Genomic DNA, 18,266 nt, shown 5'->3' on the forward strand with positions numbered 1-18,266 from the left:
AACAAAGTCATCTATTCTTGCTAAGCAGTATTTTTCAGCTTTGTTAATTTTTGGCCCCTGCTGCTGATATGTATCGATAACTTGGGATCGTTTTTGGGAGGGAGTCGATCCACCAGACACAACGTAAGTCGTCCTAGTCTTGAAACAGGACGTTCTCGTGGAGTTGGAAACAACCACACTAAACACACTACACGCGCATAGTTGTGTGATAATGGAAAACAACGTCTTGAATCAATACTAATGTCGTCGTCGTGTTAGTTTTGCATCATCAATGCAGGGTTCCGGTTGTTGAACACGGTCGCCCGCCACCACCACGCTGCAAAAATCTCTCCTCTCGCCTTATCGTATCATCGCCGTACAAAGGTTGGTATTTAATCTGGAGTTGTTTATCTCCTTTGTTGGCTGTTCCGCATTCTTATGTTGTTTATCAGTGACTCGGCAGTGATTACAAACTGATCAACACATCTTGACAGGTTTTACAACAGAAAACATCGTCTCCCGCAGAACAGGTATTTGACTATCAAAATTATATAAAAAGGCATGGCTCCTAACCTCTGAGCCATGTTATTGGGCAATCTGTTGGAGGTGTGGTGTGGGTGTGTTGCGGGCTGGGGTGTCTGAGCGATCAGCGAGAAAACACTCCTGACGTACCCGCTGACCATAATGGCATAACGGTGGTCCATCTTGCTCAGTTATTTCATGGTTATTTTTTTACTTCTATGATCCTGATTTCAATTACTGTTCTTAGGGAAACTGTCTTGCTTTATTCTACTACCGCGGAGTAGATAATCGGAGGTTCGGGAGACTTCTCAGTTCTGAAAAGAACTGTCCTGCTTTTTTACCAGGGCGGATGGTATAGAAATTAGACTGGACTACTACTTTAGCTTATAGGATCGTAATTAACTGTACTGCCGCGGAGTCAGTTCTGAATTGGCCCAACGTTTCGACTAGCTTGCCAAAAGTAAAGTCATCGTCAGGAGACTGACGTCATAGTGGTTAACAAAAAAACATTAAAAAAAATAAAAAAAAATTTTGTTTTTAACCATGTTTTTAACCATGACTATGACTATAGCAAGCTAGTCGAAACGTTGGGCCAATTCAGAACTGACTCCGCGGCAGTACAGTTAATTACAATCCTATTATAAGCTAAAGTAGTAGTCCAGTCTAATTTCTATACCATCCACCCGAACCTCCGATTATCTACTCCGCGGTAGTAGAATAAAGCAAGACAGTTCCCTAAGAACAACTCTACCTGGCAAGTAGATACGCACATGGTGTTACCGCAAACCAAATATACATTGATACCTCACCATGCAATGCCTCAAATCCTATACACTATGACTATGTTTTAAATTTTTATAAAATAAAATTTAGTTCAGGCTCTGCTGACTGAGTCTGAGTATTCCTTTTCTATTGTTGCTGGCTCTAGCTCCTTCCTCCGCCCATTTGGGAGGATGGAGGGTTATAAATTTTTATATAACACCCAAGCAGATCCTTGCCATTTGATTGGAGGATTGTCCGTCACGTGAAAGCAAATAAAAGTACCATTGCATGCTGAGTCACTCACCATGCTTTTTCGTTCCATCCGAAAAGTACCATTGCACGCTGGCAGCGTGCAATGGTACTTTTCGGATGGAACGAAAAAGCTGAGTAAAAACATCACTGCGTGCGCGTGTCTTTGGTAACGCAGCAGGTGTTACTGCAAGAAGGCATAGTAAAATTACTAGCATTCGGCTTCTACAGTTGAAATTGTTTGTTTTGAAAGTTGTATCTTTCAATCAAAATGACAAAGTTCTACTTGGATGTTATATAAAACAAATAATGAATGTTTTTCATTCGTGCAATGGTGCGAATATGTTCATTCGTTGAAAGCTGGAATGTTCCATTCAACTCGGCTCCGCCTCGTTGAATAGAACATTCCATCTTTCAACTCATGAACATATTCGCACCATTGCACTCATAAACATTCATTATGTGTATAATATTTTTATTATGAATATGTGTCAGTCTTTTGTATCATTGGATTGGAGGTAAGTCGTATTGTCTTACTCTTTGCATGATTGGCGCTGTTTTTGTACAGGCTGTACAGCAGTGCCTTGAGATCCCGTCATAAACTTGTATTAATTTTAATTAATCTTCGGCTAGAGGTAAAACTAAAAGAAGGTATACAATTTCAACTCAATTTTTTTGGCTATTTATGTGGATCTTGTTTTATCCGGATCTGGATATAGTTCTATTCTATGTTATTTAGTCGGCTCGAGAGCAGCTGTTTTGAAAGCTTTGTTGTCTTGAATGGTAGTTAAGTTGAACGGAAGTTTGTTCCAGTGTTTAATGGTGTTGGGTAGAAAACTGAATTTGTAGCAGTCCTTGTTGGTATGGATTGTTTGGAGTGAAGGTGTCGTGACAGGCGTTGGAGCGCCTGAAGGAGTTCCCTCTACTGGTAAGGCAATGTGACCCTGTCTCGTTTTGTGCAGTATCTGGAGAGCCTGTTCAGTCATGCAACTCGCCCGCGTTTCCGTGGAATACCGTTTTTTTTTTTTTTTTAACATGAAGAAAAAGAAAAAAAAAGAAAAAAAACATGTTTTTTCCCCGTTTTTTTTTTCGGATTTTTTTTGTATAGCCTAATATATGCCTGGCAACAACAGTGTATAACTACAATCATGTAAAATAAGCCAAAAATGAACCTAAGAGCATAATAAACCTCAAAATTTTCTAGGGTACCATTGTGGGTATCATGTCCCGCGGCGTTTCTGCTGCCTCGCTCCGCACTTGCGCTGTGCCTTTGAAAATTTTCCTTTTTTTTTTTTCAACGGGCAGTTGCATGCCTGGCTGTTGGTAGGTCTTCTGTCCTTTAATAAGGTGTTCCAATTGTGGTATGCAAACATTAATTTCACCTATGATTGGTTATGATGATCTGTCAGCAGTGCATTTACATGTAAGGTCCTTAATTAAAGATGATATTAGTTATGAAAATTTGATTTGTTTCAATTTATCACAAATACAGTGTATGTTATCCTTTACTCATTTTAGGGTTAGCAGCTTTGAAAGCAGAAAAGAAGTTTGACTTTGAGCCAACGTCCTAACTTTAAGAAAAATGTCTATCAAGGAGACGACATCTTGGATTGCGCCTGATCTTCCATCTAAATGCACTTGGCATCTTGGTGTTGATCCCAAGTCAAGCCCACATCGTCATGAATCTAATGAGTAAGTATAGAAGAAGGAAATGGAGCTTGTTGTTAACACGTATGGTAGCCACTCTTAACATTAATGGCAATAAAAAGTACTTGGTTCGAGGTACAGTTAGCTTGCAAAAAAAGGTTACACTTTCGATAAAAGTCAGGTTGAACAGTGGTGTCTTGCCTCGCCTTCCACTCAGTCTGTGGGGACCCCGGGTCGAATCCTACGGGGGGTACTATGTGGATTGGGTTTTCAGTCCCTACTGAGGTTTTCCCTCGAACAATTCTGTGGGGTTTTCCTCCCACTTCTAAAAACTTAAATTTCTTCATTGTCTTCTCACCTTGTCTCGACGCTGAAAAGGCTATGACAAGTATTAATAGATTAAATAACGCTGAAAATCCAGGACGATAAATGTCCATCCATGAAGAATAACTTATCATCGGACATGTTGGAAACCACAATATGAAAAACGTCTTGTCAAACGCTTGACCTCGGTTGCAAAATTTGGGGGGATAAAAACTCAGATAATGCTTTACACAATGTATCTAGGGCCTAAAGCTTTTTGAGAATCATTATCAAAAGCTGCTGATTCTTCTAACAAGTAACTTTTTATTGCAGTTAATTTCAAGAGTGATAACCAAACCAAACGTACACATTCCCTGTTAAGTTTAGTTTGTAGTCAACAATTTTAAACAAAAACACCATTTTTATCAGTGGGCTTTAGTTACAGACACTGTTAAAAAGAAATTCTGCTTATAAAAAGTACTTTTCGATCCCAAATCTCATTTCTGATTTGTGTTTTTGTTTTGCCGTCCTCACTCCTATATAAAGAGGTAATTTGGCTAGTCCCAGCGACTTTTTTATAACGAGAGTCTACTGTATATGTTTACAAATAACAGCTATATCACTATATTCTGATGACATTAAGTGGTGATAACAGTAACTTATCATGGTGTTCACACTTCAACTTGGTACTTTAACTTGATTTCAAAAAAAGATACAAAAGTTTTCAAAAAGTGCGAGGATCAAACTTTAGCCTTCGACCTTACTCAGTATTTGGACTATTTGATATGGAAAACACAGGCATACCGGGACTCAAAAAGACATTTGACCCTCTTGTTTAGAAGGGCTATCTGAAATGTAACCTTTTTAAAGATACAAAACTTCCGTTGTCTATACTAAAACACCCTGTTTAGTCAAAAACATTGCCATTTTAAATTCTCTTATCTTTTTTTAAAGATGTGAGAAGGTACAACTAACTGATTGCAAACTGTTTACCAAAATGATTTATGGTATACAATAACAGACCTTGAATTTCGCTCTTGAATTGTCCTCTTGAAGGAGCGCAGTATTTTTTTTCCTCTTGAGTTTCAAAATTTTAGTTTGTTTTGTTAGTTTTGCTCGGTTGACCAGATCACAAGGTGTGGCCCATCTGATGGTTTATAATGTTTTGAATAATATTTGAATAAATTAATGTCATATTTTGTATTCTTCTGTGCAGTGAGACCTGTCGCTATAAGTGTATGTTCTGATCCAACAAATCAGTTTAGGCCATCGCATTACTGCTGTGCGCATGTTTCAGATACATGTAGGCCGTGTTTCAGATGTCCTGATGTTTCGATGTTTCAACCACAGCAGATTCTTTCAAAGGCTAGTTATAAATGTACATAATTACAACTTGCCACTAAGGTTGCAAGACTTTCAGCAAGAATTTGCTGGAGTCAAAGATGACTAGTGCCTTGAAACTTGAAAAGTGAGTAAGATTATAATGAATTTAATTCCCTGTCATTTATTTCTGCAGAGAAATTCGAGAGATCCGGAAGAAAATCCTCCCGAATATTCTGAAGATGATTGGTCACACCCCTCTGGTGCGAATTAACAACATCGGAAAGAGTGCAGGACTGAAATGTGAATTATGTAAGTAGAAGTAGTAGACACTTTAAATGTGAGTGTGAGTATGGCCGTATCTGATTTGGTGGCTACGGCTACGGCTACGGCCGGATCACCGCATCTTCATGCATTGAAGTATAGGACGCCCTTAGCAACACCCCTGACAACGGTCATAGCCGCAGCCGTAGCCACCAATTCGGACGTGGCCTAATAGGCCCCAGTTTTCACCCCATAAGTAAACAGTAAAACCTGAAATTAACACGACTGAACTGAAGTAATTATGAAAGTTGCTTTTATATGTTGCTCTCTGAGATATTGAATTTTGGTGACTTAAAAAACTAATCACGATATCATCGAATATTGCGATATATTATTCTTGAAGACTAATCAAGGGTGAAAAAAAGGAAGTGTTGCCCAAGCTTAATGTAAGTTAAATTGATAATAACCTTGTGTTTCAAAAATAAGAGAATTTATTCTGGTTAGCAGGTGAGAATGAAAGTTTGCAGGCTTTTCCCCAGGATTTTTTTTTTTAAACTGGGGGCATTCTGGACATTTGTCAAAAGGATTAGGGTTAGGTTTTTTGTCATTTTGTTTATACAATGTATATATGGAGCTGATCAACTGATGTAATTGCTTGTTAAGGATGATTAAAGTTTTTTTAATTGAATTGAATTGGATTCAGGATGCTGAATGTGGGGTTCCCCCCCCCCTCTATTTTGGTGAATTTCCTCTTTTTTGGTGAAGTTACAGCAATATGCCTGGGTAAAGCAAACAAGATTATAGTCTTTATAATTATCCCTGATGCAAAAACTAACATACTGTTACCCCTTTTACTTAGTGGATTCAGCCTTGAGGTGATTCCTCATTATTACTTTCACTACCACGGTGTGAGTTCTTGAATGGTCTCAATGTTTTAACTAGTTTGCCCTAGTCATCGTCCATGTTGTCTGGAGCAAATTGGGCAGCTCGGTTAATCGTCTGTGCAAGGAAATTTTGACCACGTAACACCTACATGTACATGTATCCTATGGGAGTTGCACTGGCTTCCAATTGAGACACAAATGTAATCAAGATCTTGCTGCTCGTGTGTCTGAATTCCTGTGGTCCAGCATACCTGACCAAGTTCTGACCTTACATAAAACATCTAAATACCTTGCGCTCCAGTTCGGACAAATCTGCATTATTCATTCCTAGAAGCAGTTGGGGTGACTGCCCCTTTGCTGTTGCTGCCAGGATATGGAACAGTCTTCCTATCAACACTTAACAATCATCTACAATACAGATTTTGAAAATGTCAATGAAATCTCACCTGTTCACAATGAGCTTACTGTACGGCGCTATGAGCAAGGATCGTTTGAATATGGTGGCATATAAATAATACGATTGATTGATTGATAGAGACTGACATTTGTTTTCCTTGGTTTTTTAAAATCCTCAGTGGCTAAGTGTGAGTTTTTCAACGCCGGTGGGAGCGTTAAAGATCGGATAGCTCTTCGTATGATTGAAGAAGCAGAGAGGAAAGGAGTCCTGAAACCAGGGTCTACTTTGATCGAACCTACTTCCGGGAATACTGGTAGGTATAAAGCCATTACGAGTTTAGAGTACTTGTGTTTCATTATGGACTGTAATGGACCTTTTCATGAAATATGTAAATTGCACATACTGTAGCGCGTGCTCACTATCATTTTGGTTGGCAAAAATGAGGAACATCACGCTGTTTTGTGCACGGCTAATGGCTGCATGACGCAGACGTGATTGTGCGTCTGCTTAGTGCACAACTCTCTGGTGCTTGCCAACCAACAGGGGCTGTGCGCATGTGAGAATGTAATTTAGCATGTTTCATGAAAAGGGTCCATTGTGACCCAACCCCCTTTTTAAGGGCAATTAAAACTTTTGGTAAGAAACCTACTGTAGCTTTCAAAAGTATAAAGCATTTTGTGAAATGTTTCACTTTAAAGCAATTTGTAGTATGGAAACATATAAGTTTGTATCCGCAAAAATTTGAATCTAAGAAGTGCTTTGTCAGAACGCTTCTGAGATTGACTTTCGGCGATCTCTTTAAAAGGCAACTCTCTTTTGAAATAAAATGTTTGAACCACATGCTATTTTTATTGTGATGTATAGAGAATAAATACATTCAAAAGTTTCCAAAAACTAAAGGAGTACTTTGCCTTTAATGTGTACATATTTCCTTATTTTTGAAGGTATTGGCTTAGCCTTGGCTGCAGCCGTTAAAGGCTACCGTTGTATCATCGTCATGCCAGAGAAAATGAGTAGCGAGAAAGTATACGTCCTACGAGCTCTTGGCGCTGAGATTGTTCGTACGCCGACATCGGCTCGCTTCGATGCCCCTGAATCTCATATCAGCGTCGCTCAGAGGCTGAACAGGGAAATCCCCAACTCTATTATATTGGATCAGTACAGGAATGAAGGGAACCCGTTGGCCCATTATGATACTACTGGGCAGGAGATTTGGGACCAGTGTGATGGTTAGTGTTATGTTAGGGCAGGATCAAAAGTCTGCTGTGGTTGTTAAGTGATGTTAAGGATGGCATGCATACAGAAGTTGTAGTGTGATTGACTCTAGTCATGTCATGTGTCTTTGAGTAAGATACTTTACCAAAATTGCTTCTCTTCACCCAGGAGTATAAATGGGTACCTGTGAAGGTAGAGGTTGATAATGTGTATGAAAAGGTCTTTGGAGCTATACGGTTGCCTGGTTTGTATACTCCACAGGGAGCTGAGAAAGATTTAATGTTAATTGTACCAATGGCCACCAGGGCACTAATGTAAAGCTCATTGAGTCGTTAATTGTGAAATGCACTTCATAAGAACTTTTTATTTTATTTTATGATTATCAACAGCTATTTATTTTAATTCTTATTAAAATTAAATTTGAACTTCTACTTATAATCATTATTTAGGTAAGCTTGATATGGTAGTAATGGGCTCTGGAACTGGTGGCACGATGACTGGTATTGGACGCAAACTGAAACAACTAAACCCCAAAATACAGGTAAACTATTTACTATCTGGGCCCAGATTCATAGAGCAGCTTAGGCACAAAAAGTAGCTACTCACAACAAAATTATACTCACTGGACTAAAGTTACTAGTATCCTGCTCATTTCACAGAGACTTTTCTCATTTCTAAAAAAAGAACTCTACCTCATTAATTACTACTTTCGCTAAGTAGTGGAATAGGGTTTTCTCCTTATTTACTTCACTACTGTACTACTTTGCGCCATGACAAAAGATGGACACATTGCATTACGGAATGGACCCCAAGAACACATACGAGACGTAGAGGCAGACCAAGCAGGCATTGGATGGACGACATCACAGAGTTTGGAACCGTCACATGGATGCGACGCGCACAGGAAAGATCAAAATGGAACAATGATGAAGAGGCCTTCCTCCTGCAGTGGAGCGACATAGGCTGAATAGAATAGACTGTAGAGTAAGCTCTTGAGTGGTAACAAACCTGTATGCTTCGTTTTTGAAAGGGCAAGGGAACCACATCATTTTCTCCTTGGTACAGGGCACCCTATGATGAAGTTGTAAATGTCTACTAGAGCATTTCAAGGGCAACAAGGGAATGACCAGGGGGCACGGAGCTGTCGCCTTTTATTGCCTCTGTGACGTATCAGGCCTGTGGTAATAGTTTCAACGTTTCGACTAGCCTGCTCTAGCTAGAAACATTGTCAGGAGACTGAATGTAATGCCTCAAATCCCACTTATAAATCCCTATAGATGTATTATTGTTATTATTAAAGACATTGGACATTTTTGGTAATTGTCAAAGACCAGTCTTCTCACTTGGTGTATCTCAACATATACATAAAATAACCAACCTGTGAAAATTTGAGCTCAATCGGTCGTCGAAATTGCGCGATAATAATGAAAGAAAAAACACCCTTGTCGAAGTTGTGTGCTTTCATATTCTTGATTTCGAGACCTCAAATTCTAAACTTGAGGTCTCGAAATCAAATTTTAGGAAAATTACTTCTTTCTCGAAAACTACTTTGCACTTCAGAGGGAGCAGTTTCTCACAATGTTTTGTACTATCAACCTCTCCCAATTACTTGTTACAAAGTAAGGTTTTATGCTAACAATTATTTTGAGTAATCACCAATAGTGTCCACTGCCTTTAAAGCCATAATACACTTTCGGAACAGAAAAAAAGGAAAAAGTTCACAGATTTACAAATAACTTACAGGGCTTACAGAAGGTAATGGTGAAAGACTTCTCTTGAAATATTATTCCATAAAATGCTTTACTTTTTGAGAAAACATTAAAACAATTATCAATTCTCGATATCGAGTATTACGGATTAATTTTAAATACGTGTCATGACACGGTTAGACGTGCGGAAACAAGGGTGGGTTTTCCCGTTATTTTCTCCCGACTCCGATGACCAATTGAGCCTCAATTTTCACAGGTTTGTTGTAAAGTTGTGATACACAAAGTGTGGGCCTTTGGACAATACTGTTTACCGAAAGTGTCCAATGGCTTTAAAGAGTGTTCAACTAATCAACCACCATGTGTTTTTTCAGATTGTATCATTTGATCCACATGGCTCAACCTTGGAACCGCCCTTCTTCGATAAGCCGACGGACCCTACAGTCTCCTACGAGGTAGAGGGTATTGGATATGACTTCATTCCTACTGTGTTGGATCATAAAGTCCCCAACGACTGGGACAAATGTGATGATAAAGAATCGTTCTTAATGGCTAGGAAGTTGATCAGGGAGGAAGGACTTCTATGTGGTAAGAACATTTACCAATTTCAACAATGAAATTATTTAGAATTAACAAAATATTGGTCTGTAGATTATCAACTAACAAACATTTACTATGATTTATTCAGTTATAATGTTTGAGTTTTGGTTTGGGTGTGTCATGGCCGAGCGGTCAAGTTTGGAAGGTGATGCATTCTGCTCTACAAGCTAGGCTCCTAGTGGATGATAACCTAATAGACTATGGAGGGGCTGCTTAGAGCTGTATACTCCCCAGGGAGCTGAGAATGATTACAGGAATGTTATTGACCCAGTGACCAGGACAAGCAACTCCTGCCATGTGGAATAAGATCCCGTCACATTTTGCAAAATACCATCTCTCGACAGCTTCATGAGGGAACTAAAGTCAGACTTTAGCTAATCCGCCTCCACAGTACTTAAGCAGCATGCAGCATCAGAGTCCAGCTTTCTCCAGAAGACAATCAGAGCATACTGATCGAAACCTCGAGTTAAAACCAACGGTTCTTTACAGAACCACCCCAACTCATTAGAGATAGTCATTACATGGTGTTACCGCAAACCTTTCTATATCGTATTTCCACCATGCAAAGTTTCAAATCCTACTTAAAGTCAGACTTGTTCAAAAAGAATTTCTTGGGTTTAATTTAACTACAAGTATTTTATATCCTTCATTTTCACATTGGTCATTGACGTTTTCTTTTTTTGGGGGAGTGCACATTATGAATCTATCTTCTTATTTATTTTTATTAAAAAATATTGTCATTGATTATCTTTAGGTGGAAGTTGTGGAGCAGCGATGTCTGTAGCTATAAGGGCAGCTCAAACATTGACTGATGGTCAACGATGTGTCGTCATCTTACCAGACTCCGTTAGAAACTACATGTAAGTTAAAGATGCAAAGATATGCTCAAGATTAGTAGTAGCTCAAGACTGTAGGAATTTCCATACAAAACTAGTTCAGCCATTTTCAAAGAGAACGATTTTGAGATATCGCTCGATATCTGGACTGATTTAGGCCACCCTGGAAGAATAATCCGTAATTTTAATACACAATCTGAAAAAGGTTTCAGACAGTAACATTTCTCATACTCAAATTTTGGGGTATAAAACTGAGATATTTTTCCATAACCGCAATACTTCGAAGTGAAATGATTCTCAAAATGCTTTATTCAGTTCAAGTAAATTTTACAATTATTCCATACTCTTTTTGGAAAATAATTAAATTATGAGATTTTATACTTTATGGTTGAAATGTTTGACCCCTTTTGATCCCTTTCAGGACCAAGTTTCTCTCTGATGACTGGATGGTACAAAAAGGTTTCATGGACGTTGAACATGAAGGAGAGAACACAGAGAAACACTGGTATGTTCCACAATCTCCCTCATAAATGACAATTTTCCCCCTTTATGTTAAATTTGAACTGGAAAAAAATAAATAATAATAATTAGTCTTGTGTTTAAGAAATTGAGATACTATGCCTATTATAACAAACTTACATTGGCAATTTCATGTGCGAACATGACCTTCACTTTGACCTCTACATATATGGATTCTTGTGGCCTCTAAGGGCCTTTTGGTAGCTTATGGCCACTATGGTATCTATAGGTTAAAGACACTGGACACTATTGGTAAATGTCAAAGACCAGTCTCCTCACTTGGTATATCTCAACACATGCATAAAATAACAGACCTGTGAAAACTTGAGCTCAAACGGTCTTCAAAGTTGCGAGATAATAATGCAAGAAAAAACAACCCTGTCACACGAAGTTGTGTGCTTTGAGATGCTTGATTTCAAGACCTAAAATTCTAAGTCTGAGGTCTCGAAATCAAGTTCGCAGAAAATTACTTTTTTCACGAAAACTACATTACTTCAGAGAGAGCCTTTTCTCACAAAGTTTTATACTGTCAACCTCTCCCCATTACTAATTGCCAAGAAAGGTTTTATGCCAATACGTAATTATTTTGAGTAATTACCAATAGTGTCCACTGCCTTTAAGTTCGGTCTTGAACTGTTCAATATTTGGTGAAGAATGGATGTGGCTGGGTAGAGAGTTCCTTGAACCAAATGATTTAGTTTGTACTGCTAGTATGGTGAGGAGATGTGGAGAGGGGTAATGAGGTCAGACAGGTAGCTGGGACATGTTCCATGAATCGTTTTGAGCATTGTGATATGATGAGCTTGTGTAGTATTAAAGAAGTGTCTTGGCCGAGCAGTTAAGAGCACCAAATTCAAACTCTGGTGTTTCTGATCAGTAGAGTGTAGGTTTGAATCCCCAGCTGTGGCACTTGTGTCCGTAAGCAAGACACTTAACCATTGCTTTGTCCCTCGGATGGGACGTAAAGTCGTTGGTCCCTTATGTTGTGTAAGGCATATAGAAGAACCCAGTGCACTTATCAAAAGGAGAAGGGGCTGTGGCTGCTGTATGCGCCATAGCACCTTCTGAACCCTTTTAAGGTGCTACACAGTTGGGTCTCAGAATTCATCAGTCACTGTAATAAAACCTATCTTTCTGAAAGTTTGTATATACTCATCGCCTTGAGTACCTTGTTTGGCAGATAAGTGCACTATAAAACTTTGCCTTGGATCGGACGAGTTGGTCTATAAAAAGCGTTTGAAACCGTTTGTTATGAAATGCATATGGTTAGACAGATGTTTTAAAAGTAGAATATAATGATCCACATAAGTATCACTCAAAATTGCACGGTTTTCAAAAACTTGACTCCCATAAATGGCCGACCGTGTTAGTCGTCGAGGTAAAAAGAATACCACGCTATTTCAAGGCATATTTGTGTAGATCATTGTATTCTACTTTTACAAAGTCTTTCTACCATATGCATTTTAAAACAAACGGTTACAGAACGCTTTTCAAAGACCAACTCGACCGATCCAAGGCAACATATTCCTTTAAAGAGTGTGATTTTGATTGAGTTTTTTTTTTGAAGGTGGTGGAATTTGAAGGTTTCAGTACTGAAGATTGAGTCTCCAATCACAGTTACTCCCAAGGTAACGTGCCAGGAAGCTATTAACATCATGAAGAGGGAAGGATTCGACCAGCTCCCTGTCGTTAATGAATCTGGGTAAGTCATTCGAAAAGAAAATTATATAGAAGAAGAATCCACAGATTTGCATTAAACTTACACGGTTTGAAGATAATGATGGTAGAAATCTTACCTTAAAGTCATAAAATGTATCTTGCTGAGGTGCTAGTGTTTTTTTTTAAATGAGTTTAAAACTAATTCAGAAAAATAATTTGTTGTCCAAACAATGATTTTAGCATGTACAACAGACTTACGAGACTGGCCTGAAAACATTGGTCTGTGGTTTAAGCTTGGGCGATATCACGATAATTATCGAATATCGCGATATTAATTTGGACACGATTTCGATATCGGATGGATTTGGTTTTAATCGAAATATCGATATATCGCGATGTATCGATATATCGATTAAATATCGCAATGTATTTGCTAGCTGAGACATCTTGCACCCTATAGGTTTGGAGTAAAACCAGAAGAATAGGTCATTAGAACACCTCTCTTACGCTAGGACTGTCTCTTCTACAACTTTCACTTGGAGTTTTAAGACTGATGATGTCAAATTTCATTAATCGCGATTATATCGAATATCGCAATATATTGTCGGCGATATATCGTGAATAAAATAAAATCGATATCGCCCAAGCTTACTGTGGTTTTGACCCTCTTTCTCAAAAACTTGACAACCGATGAAGCTGAAACTTCTACAGGTAAACTATATTACATACATCTTCATTCACAGTGTGTGGAAATTCTCCAAAAACTTGATTTACAAAAGTTATCAAAACCCTTTAAGATAGTCAAAGTTAATAACAACTTGGTACAAACATGTAGAACAACAAGTGCTCACCTCTCACCAAGGTGACCCTGGTTCGATACCCGGCCAGGGCCATGTGAGTTTAGTTGTGCATTGGTTCTCTGCTGTGCCATGAAGGTTTTCAAGATCATTCGGTTTTCCTCCCTCCAGAAAAAAATCAAACACTTTAGATCTCTGGCTGTCCTCTGTGGTCATAATGGGTCGATGTGGCTGACTGCCAAAAGCACCCTTGCATGCCTGCTTCTCGAACACGGTGTATCCGCATCCTTTGCAATTCAGCTCTCAGCTGCGAGTAAGGTTAATTAGCCTCCCAAATTGTTATTACAAGACTAATTTCTGATTGATGATGATTATTTTTCCAGGGTTGTTGAAGGTGTAGTGACCTTGGGAAGTCTAATGTCCCATATGCTTGCAGGACGTGTTAAACCATCAACCCTAGTGGAAGGTGTACTCTACAAGCAGTTTCAGAAGGTAACACGATTATTTTTGTAAAATCAAGCTTCAAACAAAACAAAATACATGTATGTTGCTTTAGAAAATGTTGCTATTCATTGATTACCTCTTGCTTTTTTTCCATTGTGCTTTCTGACTATCTCTCTATTCATGTTTTTCCACTTCACTGCTTACGAGTATGTTATACTCTGTTCATGTTTGTTGTTCTGTCATTTAGCCTTCGAGAAAGACTGCTATGGTCGAAACGTCGGGCCATTTACTATTTTTTGCATTTAAAATTTCTAATAATTTCTTTTTTAGGATACCAGTTACAAATGGTACATGTGGAATTCTATTTTGGCTGGTAACCTTATTCTGGGAAGCATATGTTTATTGTGATTAAAAGGCAGTGGACACTATTGGTAATTTTACTCAAAATAATTATTAGCATAAAACCTTTCTTGGTGACGAGTAATGGGGAGAGGTTGATGGTATAAAACATTGTGAGAAACGGCTCCCTCTGAAGTGACGTAGTTTTCGAGAAAGAAGTAATTTTCCACGAATTTGATTTCAAGACCTCAAGTTTAGAACTTGAGGTCTCGAAATCAACCATCTAAACGCACAGAACTTTGTGTGACAAGGGTTATTTTTTATTGCATTATTCTCTCGCAAGTTCGATGACCAATTGAGCTCAAATTTTCAAAGGTTTGTTATTTTATGCATCCGTTGAATAAACACCAACTGTGAAGACTAGTCTTTGACAGATACCAATGTGTCCACTGCCTTTAAGCGGCTCTTTGAAAGTGGGGCCAGGAATCAACACTGCACTGAGACAAAACACAAAAATACAAAAAATAAAAGAATTTATAACAAATTAACTTTAGTTTTTGAATTTGTGTTTAATGTTTAATCATCTTTAGCCATTCAATTTGTAGAGTTGTTGAGAGTCTCAGTAGTTTATTAAAACAGTTAAAGGAACATAACAGAATTACATTATGGTCTAATGATGATGACACATGTAGTAGAAAACATCTCTTGAAATATTTCTGTTAAAATTCCATTTTTATGAGAAATAAATAAAACTGATATCCACTTTGGAGGTTAAAGCTCAGTTAGCGATTTATTTATTCTTTGTCTGAATTGTTGTCATGCAAAATGTGTATTTGTTTTTTTCACGAATTTCTTGTGACCAGATGGCCGAACTATCTCAAACTTCTACAGTTTATGTATATGGTGGATTTCGTAAAGTACTAACACTGTCAGCACCTATTTTGTTAGCAAACACCAATTCTGTAATCTTCTTTTAAATATGCTACCCAAACAGAAAAATGTGACAGACTTGTGACCTTTAACATTTTAGGTGACCCTTGACAACACACTTGGCCAGCTTTCCAGGATCTTGGATCATGACCATTTTGTGCTCATCACACACAGTCAAAAGTTATGTAAGTATGTATGTAAACACTTTCGCTTAAAGGGTCTGGGTACTTTTTGAATGTCTCAAAACACAAATGTCAACAGATTGTCTTTAACCTACATGGTTTATAGAATGGTAGAACACACCTCTGAAAATATTGCTTGCGGAGGTGTGGTAGTTTTTAAAAATCTATGAAAACAATTTCTATAAATATTTCTGCCTGTACAACGGATTTACTTGACTCTCATGAAAACATTGCCCTGTGATTTTCACTTTATTTTATTTTTTTTAAATTGACCACTAATGAAGCTGAAACTTCAGGTCAACTAAAGCGATTGCCTCCATGCCCCCTTATCATTGACTTTGTGCCCTTGAAATGCTCAAGTAGAAATTAACAATTGCTTCTTTTTTGTAGCCGTCTTTATACCAGCACATTGTATCTTTGTAAAATGCGCTTTATAAGTCCTATTTTTTATAATTATTGAGATGAAATTCAACGCCTGACTGAATTATTTTTGTTGTTCTCATTTTAAGACTCAGGTGAGGAGGGTTATACATCTAAAGAGGTGATCGTCGGCATCGCTACACGCATTGATCTATTGAACCATGTCACTAACCACCAGCAGCCTGCTATGTAAATCAAGGTGATTATAGATTTGCACATGGCGTCATCGACTGCCATATTTGATGATAAACATTGGAAAAGTGCATGCGCTGCGCACGACTCTCAGCCAATGATCACGCGTGCACGTTTCATCAAAGATGGTGGCAAACGACGCCATGTGCAATTCACCTTTTGGCATTGCTGTCTCTAGTGACACCAACAGCAATCTACTTTCATTCATTCATTCCTTTTATTTTTACCACACACAAGGAAAAGTGATATAATTTACATTAAATTATATTATAATGATTTAGGAAGACATAAGTACAATAGGATTTTGTGTGAGGATGGAGCTCAGGTCCCCAAAAAGGCACTGAGGTCGATTTCACAAAGATAGTCCTAAATTGTGACAAGTCCTAGAACTCTAGTAGGGGCTATAATTACAAACTTAAGGCCAGTCCTAAAGTTAGTACCAGTAACTCGTCCCTACTCGAGAAAAGATTTGTCTTATTAAAGGAAAGGTACACGTTAGGTAACTACTCAAAACAGATATTAACTTAAAAACTGACTTGGTAACGATGCATTGAAGAGCTGCTGATAGCATAACACGTTGTGAGAAACAGCTCCCTCTGAAGTAGCATAGATTTTGAAGTAGAGGTAATTTCTCACTAAAATAATAAAAGACTTCTAGCTAGAAGTCTTTGATTCCTATCTGAAAGCACACAAACTCGTCCAACAAGGGTGTTTCCCCTTTCTTCATTTTCTCTCAACTCCGATGACCAACCGAGCTCAAATTTTCACAGGTTTGTTATTTGATGCATATGTTGAGATACATACACCAAGTGAGAACACTGGTCTCTGACAACTACGAATAGTGTACCTTCCCTTTAAGACTCTTTGTGAAATCCACCCCTGGACACCTTTGATCAGTCATCATGGGCTGCATGGTTCCTATAAATCCGAGAATTAATTTCATCAAACATTATTGCCTTTTTGGAAACACTTTATTTTTGTCAGAAAGTTCGACTACCATAACTTTAGGTAAAAGTATACATGTATTGATTGTTTGGTAGTCACAACTGCAGCTTTCAAGAGTTAGTTTTATTGTATGCATCTATATTTAAACAGGATTGAAACAAAGGTACGGTTCCAAAAACCAAGGTATACTTTGCCTTTAAAGGCAGTGGACACTATTGGTAATTACTCAAAATAATAAACTCTTTCTTGGTGACGAGTAATGGGGAGAGGTTGATTGTATAAAACATTGTGAGAAACGGCTCCCTCTGAAGTGCCATAGTTTTCGAGAAAGAAGTAACTTTCTACGAATTTGATTTCAAAATTTAGAACTTGAGGTTACGAAATCAACCGTCTTAACGCACACAACTTTGTGTGACAAAGGTGTTTTTTTCTCTGATTATTATTTCGCAACTTTGATGACCAATTGAGCTCAAATTTTCAAAGGTTTGTTATTTTATGCATCCGTTGAATAAACACCAACTGTGAAGACTAGTCTTTGACAATAACCAATTGGAAACTTTAGACTATCTGCCAATCACCAAGAGAGGGCGCTCTTCACCAGGTAATGTCAACAACTTAGGAATAGGAGAAGCATGTGTCAGCACGCTCTGTATACGAACAGTGCAAAAATTACATTATGAACTGAATTAGTTTTGTCTGTACCTTGATGAAAACACGACATCAACAGAAAGAGAGAGTAAGATTTTATCAGATTATGATATTATATATTTATTATTGTTATAGACTATGTGACCTGTGACATCACATGTTTACAAAAGAGCCACAGAGCCTGGACTTCCTGCAGGCACGATAAGTACACAGCCTAATGGAAGAAATCATAAAATCTTATATTTTATGGAGATTGCACTGTCTAATTCTTATCAACTTTTGATATGACGAAAGGGGCACAACAAAACTTCCCTTATGACCTGTGCAGTATTGTGCCTGCCAGAATACTGAAAGAGTTAGAGTGTACAAGGTCACACACTTAACAAAGTTCACATGGTCTATACATTAGATCATTAACTGTTCCTTTACAATCCTAAAATTCGTATTCAGATGCTACATGTATTTGTTAGACTTCATGGTTCCTCACCAACTTGTTTTTCCTTTGTT

The 18,266-nt window shown here is 38.0% G+C and overlaps 1 protein-coding gene across 3 annotated transcripts; it reads left to right on the forward strand.

Moving 5' to 3' along the window:
• The first annotated feature begins 263 nt into the window (after positions 1-263).
• Positions 264-16,813, forward strand: LOC117301577 (cystathionine beta-synthase-like). 3 transcript variants are annotated; one of them, XM_033785605.1, is made up of 13 exons: positions 264-363; positions 3,031-3,204; positions 4,979-5,094; positions 6,506-6,640; positions 7,272-7,556; positions 7,992-8,083; positions 9,623-9,836; positions 10,603-10,708; positions 11,106-11,189; positions 12,771-12,905; positions 14,043-14,151; positions 15,473-15,557; positions 16,064-16,813. In XM_033785605.1, exons 2-13 carry the CDS (start codon positions 3,095-3,097, stop codon positions 16,165-16,167), a joined length of 1,575 nt encoding a protein of 524 aa, XP_033641496.1. In that variant the 5' UTR covers positions 264-363; positions 3,031-3,094; the 3' UTR covers positions 16,168-16,813. The 3 variants fall into 3 exon arrangements, with proteins under 3 accessions (XP_033641496.1, XP_033641497.1, XP_033641498.1); XM_033785606.1 differs by lacking the exon at positions 264-363 and adding an exon at positions 370-509; XM_033785607.1 differs by lacking the exon at positions 264-363 and adding an exon at positions 647-702.
• Positions 16,814-18,266: the final 1,453 nt, after the last annotated feature.

Source organism: Asterias rubens, chromosome 17, assembly GCF_902459465.1.
Source record: "Asterias rubens chromosome 17, eAstRub1.3, whole genome shotgun sequence".
NCBI lineage: Eukaryota > Metazoa > Echinodermata > Asteroidea > Forcipulatida > Asteriidae > Asterias > Asterias rubens.